Source organism: Sinohyriopsis cumingii, chromosome 17 (genome assembly GCF_028554795.1).
Source record: "Sinohyriopsis cumingii isolate HCF-2022 chromosome 17, ASM2855479v2, whole genome shotgun sequence".
Taxonomy (NCBI): domain Eukaryota; kingdom Metazoa; phylum Mollusca; class Bivalvia; order Unionida; family Unionidae; genus Sinohyriopsis; species Sinohyriopsis cumingii.
This window is the reverse complement of record NC_142977.1, coordinates 31,754,715-31,769,332: the sequence shown is the minus strand read 5'-3', so window position 1 is coordinate 31,769,332 and position 14,618 is coordinate 31,754,715. Positions and strand designations below refer to the sequence as shown.

The 14,618-nt window shown below is 38.4% G+C and overlaps 1 protein-coding gene and 1 long non-coding RNA gene across 3 annotated transcripts in view; one reads left to right on the top strand and one right to left on the bottom strand.

Annotated features, from left to right (window-relative positions):
• The window catches only part of LOC149778362 (beta-lactamase domain-containing protein 2-like), a 62,360-nt gene that overhangs the window by 44,824 nt on the left and 2,918 nt on the right, over nucleotides 1-14,618 (bottom strand). The window contains exons 1-2 of one of the 2 annotated variants that reach the window (XM_089939183.1): nucleotides 13,113-13,319; nucleotides 2,651-2,845 (exon numbers count right to left, since the gene is read on the bottom strand). In XM_089939183.1, the coding sequence (XP_089795309.1) occupies nucleotides 2,651-2,845; nucleotides 13,113-13,255 (338 nt within the window). In that variant the 5' untranslated portion in view covers nucleotides 13,256-13,319. Of the gene's footprint in view, nucleotides 1-2,650; nucleotides 2,846-13,112; nucleotides 13,320-14,618 lie in introns of those variants that run through there. The other variant, XM_089939184.1, reaches the window with a different exon arrangement.
• Nucleotides 13,201-14,618, top strand: part of LOC149778359 (uncharacterized) — a 30,591-nt gene continuing 29,173 nt past the window's right edge. The window contains exon 1 of the long non-coding RNA XR_016415495.1: nucleotides 13,201-13,332. This is a non-coding gene — a long non-coding RNA (uncharacterized LOC149778359). The remainder of the gene's footprint in view (nucleotides 13,333-14,618) is intronic.

Genomic DNA, 14,618 nt, shown 5'->3' with positions numbered 1-14,618 from the left:
GTGAAAACGGTAAATAATGTTATTTTTCAAGACTTTTATAAAACATATATTAACCAAGCTCTAAATAAAGAATTATTTAATAACATCAGGGCGTTACCCGGTAGTATCGACGAATAAGAAATATGATCAAATAAATAAGAGAAGATTTTAGTGACTTAAAGCAAAATTTTACATGGATGTATTAAAAACAGAAATGTATACAAACTTGAGACAATTAAGCGGATTTAAGAATTAAATAAGTGTAATGGAACCTTAATTAAGTATTAATTAGTATTGACAGTAAAGATAAATATATAAAAGAAAGGAGTTTGAGTACAAAACCAAACACTGTGTGTGTATTATTGATCAAAGTTCATATTTTTCCGAGTCACGAGAAACCAGACAGAACTGATTTATATAAAGATAGCTATGCTATAATGAAGACGTTTAGTTTTATTCTGATTTTATATTTGCAATGTCATCTCAAATATCGAAATCTTTATTGCTTTTTTATAAATATTTTGATATGTATGTCAAGTGTGCGATCTCTGACATTGAACACTTAGCCTTCAACAATTATTACAGAAAGAAAACCATTTGGTCTATCAATATCTGGGGCCCAGGAGGTCTTGAGTCCATCTGACCACTTTTAAGGACAAAATGCAGCGCTTTTTCTATGGGTAAATTGGGAGTGTCATTGTTGGCGCTTACGTATGCCAAGCAGACAAGACTTTGCTGAATCACTTTAGTTGCACAGCTGAATATAAACTAATTTGGAGATCCTAGGTCGAGACGGAAGGTTAAGCTCTAGAGAAAATTGAAGCTGTGAAACCAGCTTCAAAAATGTAAGCCTCAATGCAGTTTCACAAGCCATGAAAACATTTGCAATGTCAACTCATACCTTTGGTACTGATTTGAGATCACACTCATTTAGAATTAAGCCCTTTAGTCTAATGACACTGTCAAACATGACGAAGATTCGAAGAGAGCAAAGAGGCCGTGGCGTCACCGGGGGTGGGGGTGCGCGTGTGCAGACCGCACCGGGTGACACCATCAGAGGGGATGACACCAAAATGACTGTTTATAAAATTTACTATGGATTCTGTATGATCTGTTCTGAAAGGAGGTCCATGGGAGTGATACCATGAGTTACCGCACTGGGTGACACCATCCAGAGAGACGCCACTGTAAAGAGGTGTGTTTCGTTATTTAAGGTACCAGTTATATTATATGCTCTCCTCGGTACCTTAATTTATGTATTGTATGATACACTTCACGCACACGGGTATTTACTTGACCGAGCGGTTGTCAAACCCTGGCGCGATTCTCGCTAGAAGTCATAAGTTTACCCCGACTTTCCAAAGACTTCCATACAACTTCAGTTGTAAATTAGAAGCCCGATGTGTCCATTCTATACCTAATTTTTTCTCTAATTAATGCAAGACCACAGATAAAACAAACTGCCAAATATCTATCAACCGCACATCTGCATGTTTAACCTTCATCATATTTCCGTACCGCCAACCGTTCACGCCTTAGAAAATATATGAGTACCACCTAACAATGGGAACTATTTTAACTCCACCACCTTAGGCCAGTCAATGTATGCTTTACAGGCACATTTCGCCAATATAACTGCACCATATTCGCGGCAGTCCCTTCTTATTTATTCCCTTGTGTAATATACCGATTTAATATCGTAAATACTGTCCTTGCAGTCACGCCACCAGTGTATACCACTAGATTTTAATATGGACGATTTTACTACAGGGACATTCATTCGGTTTTGGCCGGAATGCATTACTAGTGAACCATGGCATCACGGAAACACACTAACACTTCACTCCGTGACGTTTGCTCCTATTAATTAACTCATTATTTCGGGCTAGGAATATTTCCATAGCGCGAATTCCAATAATCACACAAGTAATCACACAAATCTAAGAATTCCTTAAAACGGGGCGCTATAACCAAGTGCGCATAGTCTAAATTTATTACAATACATCTAATTTATATTTAATTTCTTTTTTAAAAATCCTAAAATGTATACAAGTGCTCTTTGTCTTATTTCAAGTTTTTCCCACTTTTAATAGTTTCTAGCTGAATCTTTAGATTTGTATTATAGAAGTCTATATAATACTAATGGCCGACTGCGCTAAATCGGCAATCTGTATACTACTTTTCCACACTGTGGATGTAACAGGCCTTTTCATAGTTATAATATTTTTTTTTTAGGTACGAACGAAGTCTATAAAATCGCTGTATAAATATACATTTTAAACCTTACAGTGATTTTATGTCATCTTCGTCACTTTAAGGCGCGCGTGAAGTTGGAACTTAGCTGCAACGAGTTTATGCGAAAGGATTATAATTTCTATCTAGTTATTGCTAATGTTAACTATTTTTACCGTTTTAAGATGGATGGGAGGAGATATTGAGTAAGGAGACATAAGCGTGCAAACATCGGAGCTATTGTCGAAACAATGAAATTCGTGCCTTTAGCTTTGATATGTAAGCAAGGCCGTTGAAATGGTGTCCATGGATGCCGTTTGAAACATTCACATGGTATAAATACTATTGCACCCATTCCACCAGTCCATTATCTCCATTGCGTGTTGCACGGGTGGATAAGGGTGGGGTGAACTTTAACGCAATTTACAGTGCTACTCACTTTTCAACCATCATGGCCACAACGATGGCAGCAACCCCTTTAGTTGCGGAAAAGATCTCAGATATGGTATCTTTGTGCCAGGGCCTTTCTGATTCTAGGTCCGCATATCCACCCCACATGTCCAGTACCAGCTCTCCTTTGTGATACAAGGCGAAGGCGACTCCATCGTCCTCTCCCCTTACCTGGAACCATTCTCTAAAAGTCAAAACAAAATGTTAGATATATCACTGCTGACATATTTGCCTACCTACCTAGCTAAGAACCCACCCACCCACCTACCTAACTACCTACCTACCTACATATGGATAGATCGATATATGTTCAAGTAAACTTGGGAAGATAAACATATAACACTTTATTAGTACTGTTTATTAATACGTGGATGCATATTTAGAAAATGACTAATAACCGAACACACAATGACAACTACGCTTTTCGTGTGGATTTAACAAGCGGTTTAATTTCTATGTTCATGTATGCAGAGGGATATAATTCCAAACTCTCAACGTTATGTAATTTACGCAATTATTCAGCATTTGCCGAACAGGATGAACTACGTCATTATGTCGTCTGATGGAAATAAACTAGTCTTTAGTGTACGCAATATGGCGCCGTGTTAGTATGGAAAGTCTGTTAAGCATGAAATGGTGCAGGGGATGCCAGCATTAGTGCCATTCTGGTCACAGTCAGGTTAGAAATTATAAATCAATGCTTCAATTGACTTAGTTCTGTGCACTTTTTATCACATTAAACGTTCTCGCTTTGAAATCGGTGGGGGGGGGGGAGGGGGTACAAACAAACGGGGATGTATAGTCAGACTATAATAACACACACACACACACACACACACACATACATACATACACACATACATATGATAGATACATGTATGCTTAAGCAAACTTGAGAAGATTAACATATAATACCCTTTATTAGTGCAGTTTATAAATACGTGGATGCATCCACAGAAAATGACTAATAACCGAATACTTACCTACCCACCTACATACAGCACTCTACTTCAGCGTTTTCTATTTTTAACTTTAAACATGTGAATACGGTGTTTAAAATGACACATGGCTTACTACTCTTCTGTGGGTGATATTATTCGACTTTTTAGTATTGATGAATCTGATTAAAGATAATGTATCAGCATCAGAAAAAGTGTGTTTACAGATACTGTTACGGAGATGAATGCAACTTTGCTTCCATTCGTAATTCACTGCATCAGAATCAAACAACATTCGGTCATTGTTGAATGACATGACTTATTTCCTTAAGTAAGTCCGTAGGTGAAGACTTTATTTGAATATAATACGGGTAAGTATTCTTATGGATTCTGTTTCCTGTAAGGCAGTAAGAGTTAGTAAATACTTAAGCTAAGTAAACTGGTTGGTGATACAGTCAAGAAGACTAGAATGGCAACTGATAGGCAGTTGGTCAGAGTTTAAGTCGATTGGTAAAGACGAATTAGATCGTGAAGAGACCCAATTCGCGGAATTTGTAGAGCTTAGTCACAGGGAAGAGAGAGAACAGCATGCGGCAGAAAAAGAAAGAATTAGATAAACCAAGGAAAAATAAAGAATCAGACAAGCTGAGGGAAAATAAACAGAACGAGAAAGCGAAATCGAGTTAGCCAGATTGTAGGCGGTAGAAAGAGCCAGGGAGGGAGAGAGAACATATGTTAGCCATGGAAAGACTAAGGATCGAAGCGGAATCTAGAAGGGGCGAAGAAATGAATGAACATTGAGGAACCACAAGCAAAAGATCAGAGGATAAACGTATCGTGCAGATAGCAATGGCGATGTTTAACGACAGAGACGAAATCATCGATAACTTTTTAACTAAGTTTAAAAATTTAGCTTTAATCCATCATATACTCTAAGACCAGTGGGCCATTAATATTTCTGCATTTTTGCAAGGAGCTGCCAAGGATGTATATCATAATATGGCACCTATTGAAGTAGATGATTACGACGCTCTCAAGAATGCGCTGTTAAGACACTACGAGTTGTCGGCTGAAAGTTTTCGCAAACTTTTCATAGAGTCGTCTAAGCGAACAACGGAGACAAACGTGCAATTTCATACTCGCGAACGCGTTCTTTTCCATAAATGGATTAAAATGACAGGCACCGGGCTCACTTATGAAGGCATACAGGAAGAGATCTTGAAAGAATATGTCCTCAGTACGTATAGGAAAGACTTGATTGTGTTTTTAGCAGAGCGTGATTTCGCGACCTTAGAAGATATCAGTGTGATGACTGAGCGATATGAGAGTGCACACTCTCGTCCAACCACCTGGGATGGCAGGGATCGACCCAGAGTCAATAACGTTAGAAGAGCTAACTGTTTGGCAACTCATAGGCGGAATGGTCAAAATGGTGGGAAGTTAGTGGCTGATAATCCCAGCCGTGATCAATTCCGTGGCCCAGGAAAGACCCAAGGGATAGACAAGGGTACCTCTGGTAAGAAAGCTGAAGTGGAATGCTACGGATACAAAAATACCTGACCATATTCTCAAAGACCGCATGTAATATCGTCCCACGACAAATGTAGTGACATCAGGCACTGGTAAAAGGTATAAACAGGAGAATGGTCTAATACAGTAACAGCTACGTTAAACGGAGAGATAGCTACCGTGCTTTATGACACCGTCTCTAGTTATCCGGCCTTGGTGGATAGCAAATTTGTTAAATCTGCTGATTATACATGTTAGACAGTGGAAGTCCAATTTGCTAACAGGACTAAAGATTCTCTCCCAGTTGTCTACATCGACCTTGAGTCGCCGTATGTGAAATGACGAAAACAAGCAGCGTGCTTGTTAGGATTGTCACACGACCTAATTTTAGGATGTAGGTATGTGTTTCCACCGCCTAATCCTATGACGTGTACACCTGTACACGTGGGGTCCATAAAGACTAGGTCTATAAAGCGAAGGTCAGGGTCGAGTCCGCTGAACCCCTCGACTTCGCCCTTAGACAATTAGCTACCTGGTAAATTAGGGAGACTTCAAGAGGAAGAGTCTACGCTTAACAGGATACGCGGGTATGCAAAGGACGAGTCCGTGTGGAACGTACCAGATGGTGAGGGTGAGTTCGTGTTGAAACGGGTATCTTGCATCGATACGCCCGGAAAGGATCCGAGAGGTATAAGGGAGTGTTTGTACCTCGAGCTAAGAGAGAAGAAGTGCTTAGGCTAGCACACGAGAGTCTACTTGGTAGTCATATGGGCGTGACAAAGAAAAAATACAGGTTAGTGAGGGAATTCTAATGGCCCGGTGTGTATGGGGTTATAAGGATGTTTTGTATGTCGTATGACCCAAGACCTCACATCGCCCAGTGCCACTAGGAACCACCCCTCTGCTTGATGAACCGTTCTCGAGGGTGGCGATGGACTTGATAGGTCCGATAAATCCTGCGTCAGACAGTGGTAATCGTTATGTGTTAACGATTTTCGATTACGCTACCCGATACCCGGAGGCCGTTGCGTTAAAAACATTGATTCAGTTCTGTAGCTGAGGCTTTGTTAGGAGTTTGGTCCAGATTTTGGTGTTTCTGAAGAGATACTAACTGACCAAGGGACGCAGTTTGTTAGCCAGGTGATGCTATGGGTGAACCGGTTACTTTCCATTAGGCACCTGACTACTATTCCGTATCACCGCTCCGGTGGCCAAGTGGTTAGAGCGTCCGCCTCGGATGCGGGAGATCGTGGGTTCGATCCCCGGCCGAGTCATGCCAAAGACTTACAAAAATGGTACTAACAGCTGCCTCGCTTGGCGCTCAACATTAAGAGGTTAGTGTTAGGACTGGTCAGCCAGGTGTAAAGATAATGTGACTGGGTGGGACATAATGCTACATGTCTGCGGCATGATGCCACAGTGCTAGACATCACTCTAAACTGCCAGAATGCAGACACCGTAGCGATATGACTATAAATTGTTAAAGCTACGTTAAAAATCCAAATCACACACACACACACACACACACACACACACACACACACACACACTACCCCGTATCACCCGCAGTGCAATGGTCTAGTAGAGCGTTTCAATGGGACGTTGAAGTAAGCTCTGAAGAGGTTGTGCGGTTGTCCAAGGACTGAGATCGATACATTCTCGCGATGCTTTTCGCGTACCGCGAAGTACCCCAAGCTAGTCTAGGATTTTCACCTTTCGAACTAGTTTATGGGAGGACAGTGAGAAGACCCATGACTGTATTGAAACAGTTATGGACGGATGAAAAGGCATCCGAGGAAGTAAGAACAACGTATCAGTATGTTGCTGATATATGTAACAAGCTAGAAGAAGTTTGCAACTTGGCCTAGAAGAATCGCTGTGACGGACGGGAACGTCAAGCCAAGTACTACGACAAGAGGGTGAAGGAACGGAAGTTCGAAGTGGGTGAAAAGGTGCTGTTGTTGTTACCGTTGGAGCACAACAAACTCTATGTATCCTGGAGCTAACCGTTCGTTGTAACGGAAACGAACATTGGACAGAACTACCGCATCCAGGTAGAACATAAAGAGAAGTTGTACCTTCTAAAACGCTATCGTGAAAGGGAGACACCAACTGAGTTCGTGGTTGCTACAATTGTGACTGAAGAACCCGACGACAACGGAGGAGTGGCGGAAGTACTTCCTAGTTGTCCTTTGACGAGGGATAAAACATACGTCGACGCTGTCCTTGACGTAATGTTAACGTCAGAACAACGTGGTGAGGTGGAGGAGATACTCCACGACTATTCAAGTATCTTGACAGAAACATGACGGATTTGGAAGAGTTCAGTTTGAAGTTGCTGTATGAAACTCCCGTGAAAATGAAACCCTATCCATTACCTCATACGATGTTAGAAACTGTACGAGACGAAATTAGAACTACGTTTGACTTAGGGGTCATTGAACCAGCCGAATCTGCATATAGTTCACCGGTTCTTTTGGTCCAGAAGAAGGATGGTGATCACCGCATTTGTGTCGACTATCGGAAATTAAACAGGATCACAGAATTTCAAGTCGAAATGTTACCGAATCCCAAATCCATATTTGCCAGAGTAACCAACACCAAATACTTCTCTAAAATAGACTTGTCCACGGGATATTGGTAAATTCCAGTTCGCAGGGAAGACCGTCCAAAACGTGCCTTTGCAACACCAGAAGGGACATACCAATGGGTAGTCATGCCGCTTGGGGTCCAGAATGCACCCAACAGTTTCACCCGAATGATAAGGAAAATGCTAGAACCTTTAAGAGGAACCGGAGTTTCAAATTTCATGAACGATTTGTTATTGGCGACACCTACAAGGGAAGAACACTTGGTCTTACTGAGAAAAGTTCTGGAACGACTTAGACAGACAGGGCTCACTGTCCGACCATCTAAATGTCACATAGGATTTCTGAGACAGACTTATCTAGGACACACACCCAGTGAAGATACATTTACCCCAGACAGTGATAAAGTCAGCCAACTTTGGAACGCAACACGTCCAATTTCCAAGACAGAAGTGCGATCTTTATTTAGGACTATTGGGTTATTATTGTAAGCATGTTGCAAACTTCAGCGCCATTGCTCAACCATTAAATGACTTGACAAGGAAGAAGGATCTGACGAAGGTTATTTGGACAGACGCTTATGAGAGAGGATTTCAGACGTTGAAGGATAGGCTGACGTCAGACGCCGTAGTGAAACAACAGAACGTGAATAAAGGACATTGTCTTACGTACCGACGCTTCTGACAGGGGTTTTGGTGCAGTTTTACTGCAGGAACATGATGGGAACTTAGTCCCGGTTGCTTATGGGAGCAGGACGTTGTCGCCACCAGAGCGTAATTGTTCTGTTACCGAAAGAGAATGACTAGCGATTATCTTTGGGATCTCTAAATTTCAGCGCTATCTGTATGGGCGAAAGTTTATTTTGGAAACTGATCACCAACCACTTGCATATTTGGCCCAAGCTAAATTGACAAATGGACGTTTAATGAGATGGTCATTATTTCTTCAGCAATATCAAGTTCAATTGCGTTACATTAAGGGGAAGTGCCAATGTAGGAGCAGATGGTCTGAGTAGAATAATTGATTTTGAGGTGAAAGGGTCATTTCAGGACATGTAAACAATAACTTGAAATGCAACTTCAAAATTCGGAGAGCCAAACCCAGACAGTACTCTTAAAGAAGGATCCTAGGTAAAGTGTAGGATTTTGAATTGTATTGAACCTTAAAAGTTGAATGCACTGAGTATGAATGAAACTTTTATCACATTTAAGTCAGAAAAGTCTTTGCGAAGGGTCACTTCGACCTTTCTTCTTTTCTCTTTTTCTGTTAAGATGACCGGAATCCATTTTTCTTTTCCCCCGAAATAGTAAACTAAAATTGAAAATAAGCACACAAGAATGTTGGATGGAAATACAGACAAAGAACAAACATAGAGATGGAAAAGACGTTCCGTCAGTTAGAACGTGTTATGAATTTTGTCCTCTGGATATAGAAAACCAACGAACAGACATGAGAGTAACCTTAAAGATTTCATAGCACGTCTGATGTTGATAAAACGTGCTAGCGCTCACAACTTCATACAATTTAACTAATCACAATACAGCAAAGTAAAAAATCATAGAATTAAGAGGGCTTATGAACTGCTAAGCCTGATACTGATCGACTAGAACTAAAAGTCGATACGACTTTGTTACTGATTTATACAACGTCGTATTCCTCAAATGAAAAGCACGTTTATTTTTTATTACATTATTGAATGCACAACTTTGAAATTAAGCTATCTTTGGAATAGTGCAAATATCATTCCAGAAGGGTGATACGACACCAGTATATAATTATTATATCATATGATCATATTAGTCAATTACGTCACGATAGTGCAAGCTGAGGAGTGACTACGAATGTACTGAAGTCATGTCGGTCAATATATATATATATATATATATATATATATATATATATATATATATATATATATATATATATATATCTGATAAAGCAGAGCAGGTTGTTTCTTTACTTAGCTATAACAATTTTATAATACTACACCAAAACAAACATTTTACTAATTTGAAGCAATCGGCAGTTCGACAAATTACTATAACCGGGAGAAAAAAACAAAAACAACTATATCAAAGAAGTATTTTAGGAACTTAATAACTTGCATCAAGCTATACCATTTACAAAAAAGAAGAGTGAAATAAGTATTCCTTTCCTATACAGTACTCATCAAGGTATCTGGATTTCTACTAATATTTATGTAAACTTACTCATACAGAATGACTATCTTGACTTAAGATCTTGTCACATCGAACATTTAGAAAGGAATATTCATTTGAATTTTGCATCAGAAGGATAACACTCTTAATGGAGAAAAATATACAAGAACAAAGACTCGCGGAATCACAACAATATCTTCGGACAACACCGACTCGACGAAATTGTCAATCATGGAATACTGGGAACGAGCAAACAACAACAAAAACAACAACAAAAAACATACATATATAATATAAAAGGAAATTCAGTTTCAAGGGAGATAACCGTGACAAGATTAACCTATCTCTAAATAAATTCCCCTATATTACAACATAACTCACTGAACACTACTCTCCTCCCAAGGGTATAAATATGGGAACACTTCATTCAACGTAGTGATACAATGAGAAATATTTTGTAAATAATGAAAATTATTAATAGTACGAGACACTCCAGCAAAACGTGAAATACATTTTTCCCAGGTCTGATTTCGTTGATACTACCAGAAGCAACATTTCCTATTATAATAGAAGGAAAAACAATTACTTTGGAAAAGGTTAAGGTATTTAATATTAAATAGGACAGGGATTGCGGGTCCAAGTTTGATATATGTGAAATGTGAAGCTTGTTACATATATCATGCGAAAAATGAACTAAGAAGAGATTGTCGGTGTAGTGACAGCAAATAAGAACAGAACATCTCTGAATGTTCAAGGTTATTGAACTTCTAGACAAAACTATTTAGGAGGAAACTCCAAAGTCCTTTTCGTAAATAAATTATTTACTGATAATAGGTATTTAAGAGAAGAAAATTAGCATTTTCTCGTACGCCCTCTACAACCAAACCTTGCCAGCACTAATCATTCGAGATTCATTAAACATTAAAATGGGATGTTTTGTTCACAGTATCAATACACTGATACATTTTAATTGCATGGCGACAGTGACTCTGTATTGGATGTTTTAGTTTGTATGGATAACTTTATACACGATATCAATGCATTGATGCACTTTCCAAAACGTACTGTGCTGTGCCTACATTGTGTGCGCTTGCGTCAACTCCTGGTCACGACAATTGTGCGCAAACATTATATACAATCGAATCGCACACCAAGATTCGCGATATCATTCCGACACGGCAGTGAAGAGTTGCCGCCCGTTAGGAATTACAGAATCTCAAGTTTCTTTGAAAGGTGGAGATAAATACACCGTTGCAACACTCCGAACTGACGATCACCCGGTTATAGCATATCTCGTTAAATTTAACTCGTTATGCATTTATGATTGAAGTCAAATTGTAACTTTGCGGTTCTTATGAAAACGAAATGACTATATGCCCAACATTTTAATATGTTAAAGAGTTATTCACCTTGGTAATAGAATCATACACATTTGATGGTTATGCAGATTTAGATTTACCATTTTAAGTGTCATCGGTTTTTAAGAAATGTCTTCCATTATTCACCAGCGGACAGGGTAAGGGAGAAAGGATGATTTTGTGTCCTTCTAAAATGACTTTAAAAAATGACTGATTTTCAGCAGAAGTCTTTAAAATTAGTCAGATGCTGTTTTGAAAATATTGCGCTAATATTCAACAGTGAAAATATATTACCCGCTAATTCATAAAATATGAAAAGCAACACAAAGACCATCACAAAAGATAAAGATAAAATCTATATTTTAACTCAGTAAAGAGGCTAATAAATAGAGAGGAATGTTATGACATTACCGTTAGTTTATTTGAATACAATTTATTACAGTATAGCAAGTCTGGATCATTCTGTACGCTACGATTTTCATCGATATGCAAGAACAAAGTATAAGCAAAATTTCCATGCGGATACAATCTAGGTAAGCCGAAAATATATTCAGCTAGTTCATCGGAATGAATTCAATTTAAAAGAATAGCGCCAAAATAAATTTAAAAAGCTTTTTGCGATATATTAAATGAATTTTCTTATGTATGTTTGAATCACTATATTCGTTGGAGGTGAACATCTTTCAATCATGCATTTAAGCACATTCAATTTCGTCAAACCTTTGAATTCTACAAATTTAGTTAGATATTACCGATCTTTTCTCACCACATAAAGATATTTAACAAGATTGTTTGTATTGTGAATTTACGAATGATACATATGGTGAAATCCTTTATGGTACAAGATTTCAAGCATCTAAGGAAACGTGTTATTTCGGGCAGCAAGCCCCCCCCCCCCCCACGTCATGCTGATACATACACATGCATCCCACTCTGCCTGTGGTGAATACAGTTTATAATAATGATGTTTACGCCGGAGGTAATATGTGAGACGCATACATTTATACTATACATGAATAACCTGTATCTTGGAATAGGAGGTATGTAAACAGAATATATGAATCGGATAGAGATTAAAAATGTATAGCTCGTTGCGTTTAAGTACAAACCTTCCTTGATTATCTGTTTTAGGCTGACTTCATATCGTACATGTGCGAAGTAAGGTATCTCATGTTCATACAACTAATGCATAGTTTCACCAAAAGCATAACATTGCGAAATATATTTGGTAAGAAAAACAGAAAGAAAGTGATACTAGAGGATCATTATTATACTCCAGCAAATTTGTCAAATGGCGGCACAACTATTACGCTATAGGGATTCACGGGGTGGGAGTTAAAGTATCATCTAGTATGAGGTAAAGAAACAAAATAACAATTACAGGAATTTTGGGTTGAAAAATAAATATCATTTTTCTTTTTCCGTGTGTGTGTGCTAGAGAGGCCAAGTAGAGCAATACTTGACAGGCAAATACATATATTTGCCTTCGTAAATACATGCATGTACCTCCGTCCCTACCCCTATATACCTATTTCTATCACAAACTTCTTCTCTACCGTCAGCGTGTTGTAGGTGGGCGCAGCTCCCATAAGAATTATAGTTATTTTTAGAGAGCGTAAGATATGTATCCCCAAGTATTGCGGGATGACATCTGCCCGTGCCAACACGGGTCAGAGCTGCCTCGGTGCGTCCTTGACTCATTGGAAAAGGCTATACGGAAAAATTTATTCTGCACGACAGAGTCTATTAATATGCTAAAAGTGCCGTTTAAAACCAAGTAATCAACCAGCTGGTGTGATAGTAAATTATATACAAAAATATATCCGTGACAAATACATGTATTTGTGAAAGATACATTTATTCGTCTTCGTGAAAGTACATATCTCATCAAGTACGTACCTGAAAACGTCTGCTACTTTCTTGAAGTCCGGATGAAAATAACCATCTACATTCAAAGGTGGTCTCTGCCTCCACAAAAGAGGTATAAAATTAATTGCCAGGGCAAGGACTAGTATTAGCAAAGCTTGCTTGATCAACCCCATTGTTGCAGAATGATAGCTGGGACATCAGCCTGAACCGGATATAATCAATACTGGACGAGGACAACAACCCAATACTGGTGAGGGTCATGAACTAACACATCTCTCTCTCTCTCTCTCACACAACAAAATAACCTAGGAACTGCCCATTAATTTGCTCAATGGAGTTAGTTGGACGTGGGATTTTATTTCCAGCCATGATATATTTTTTCCCTCTGTCACCAATAGTCAGGTTTTTTTTCTCAACTAAAATGGTGTCAGAATTAAAGGATAAACGGTATTAAATTAGACACAAAGACATAGTGATCACATTCAAGAGGGCTCTCAAAACTCACTTACTTCGACTGCAAGAACAAACTTAAAGGCCTGATAATGTTTCCTACCTGATAATATTCTCAACATGTTTTTTTTTATTTTTTAATGTTTTTCTAATTTCATGGTGTTTGTTTTTGTAATAATATTATTATGTTTTTTATCTTATAGGTGTTGTCTAATGTTGTAAAGCGCTTAGAGCTTCTAAAGATTAGGCGCTATACAAAGTCCTCATTATTATTATTATTATTAGTATAATGGTTCAACGCGGTAATTTTATCTCGTGTATCACGGCACTTTTAACTCTGACGTTACGTCCGTAGTTTCCGTCAGTAAGGTTTGTAAGAAAATTTGCGATAAATCTAAAAACTTTAATGATATTAACAGGATGTTTTAGCTATTCATGACAAGCTAGTCTTAAAGATTATCTGTTTTGTTTCCAAAGAATTTTAAATCTTTCCCAAATTGATGGTGAATACTGCCAATATAATTATATGTATGATCTTTTAATGACATGTTTGACGCGTGTCACAAATGCCAACGCGGTAGCCAAATACATTTGTGTGAACTGTCCTTATATTTTATCGTATGTTGAATAAGTGCATGTTGTGTTTACTGGCCCTCTCTGAAAAATATTTGACCCGGAGGGTTGGTTCCCAAAGTTTCCCTGCCTATTATATCAACAATGTGGCTTGAATATTGTATGCTTTAGTGTCAACACTTTCTATTCTTATCACTAGGTTCCCTAATGTCAGTATGAGTCTTTCACAGTATCAGCTATAGTGTAAACTTAATAAACCCACTTTTGTTAGAACTTTTATATTACAACTTATTAACATGTACATATCAAATTCCTTTATTTATGATACTGTCCATTTGGTAGGGACGGGGGGACTGATTCCCAATTTAGCTGGGATACTTTTTTTTATTATTATCTCAAGCTAAATGATATTTTTTCCCAAATAGGGTCATGGATATTTTTTGTTTTAAATCAGAGCAAGATATTTCTGGATGTTATTCATAGACGGAAGTTAAACAAAAAAAGTGTTAGATC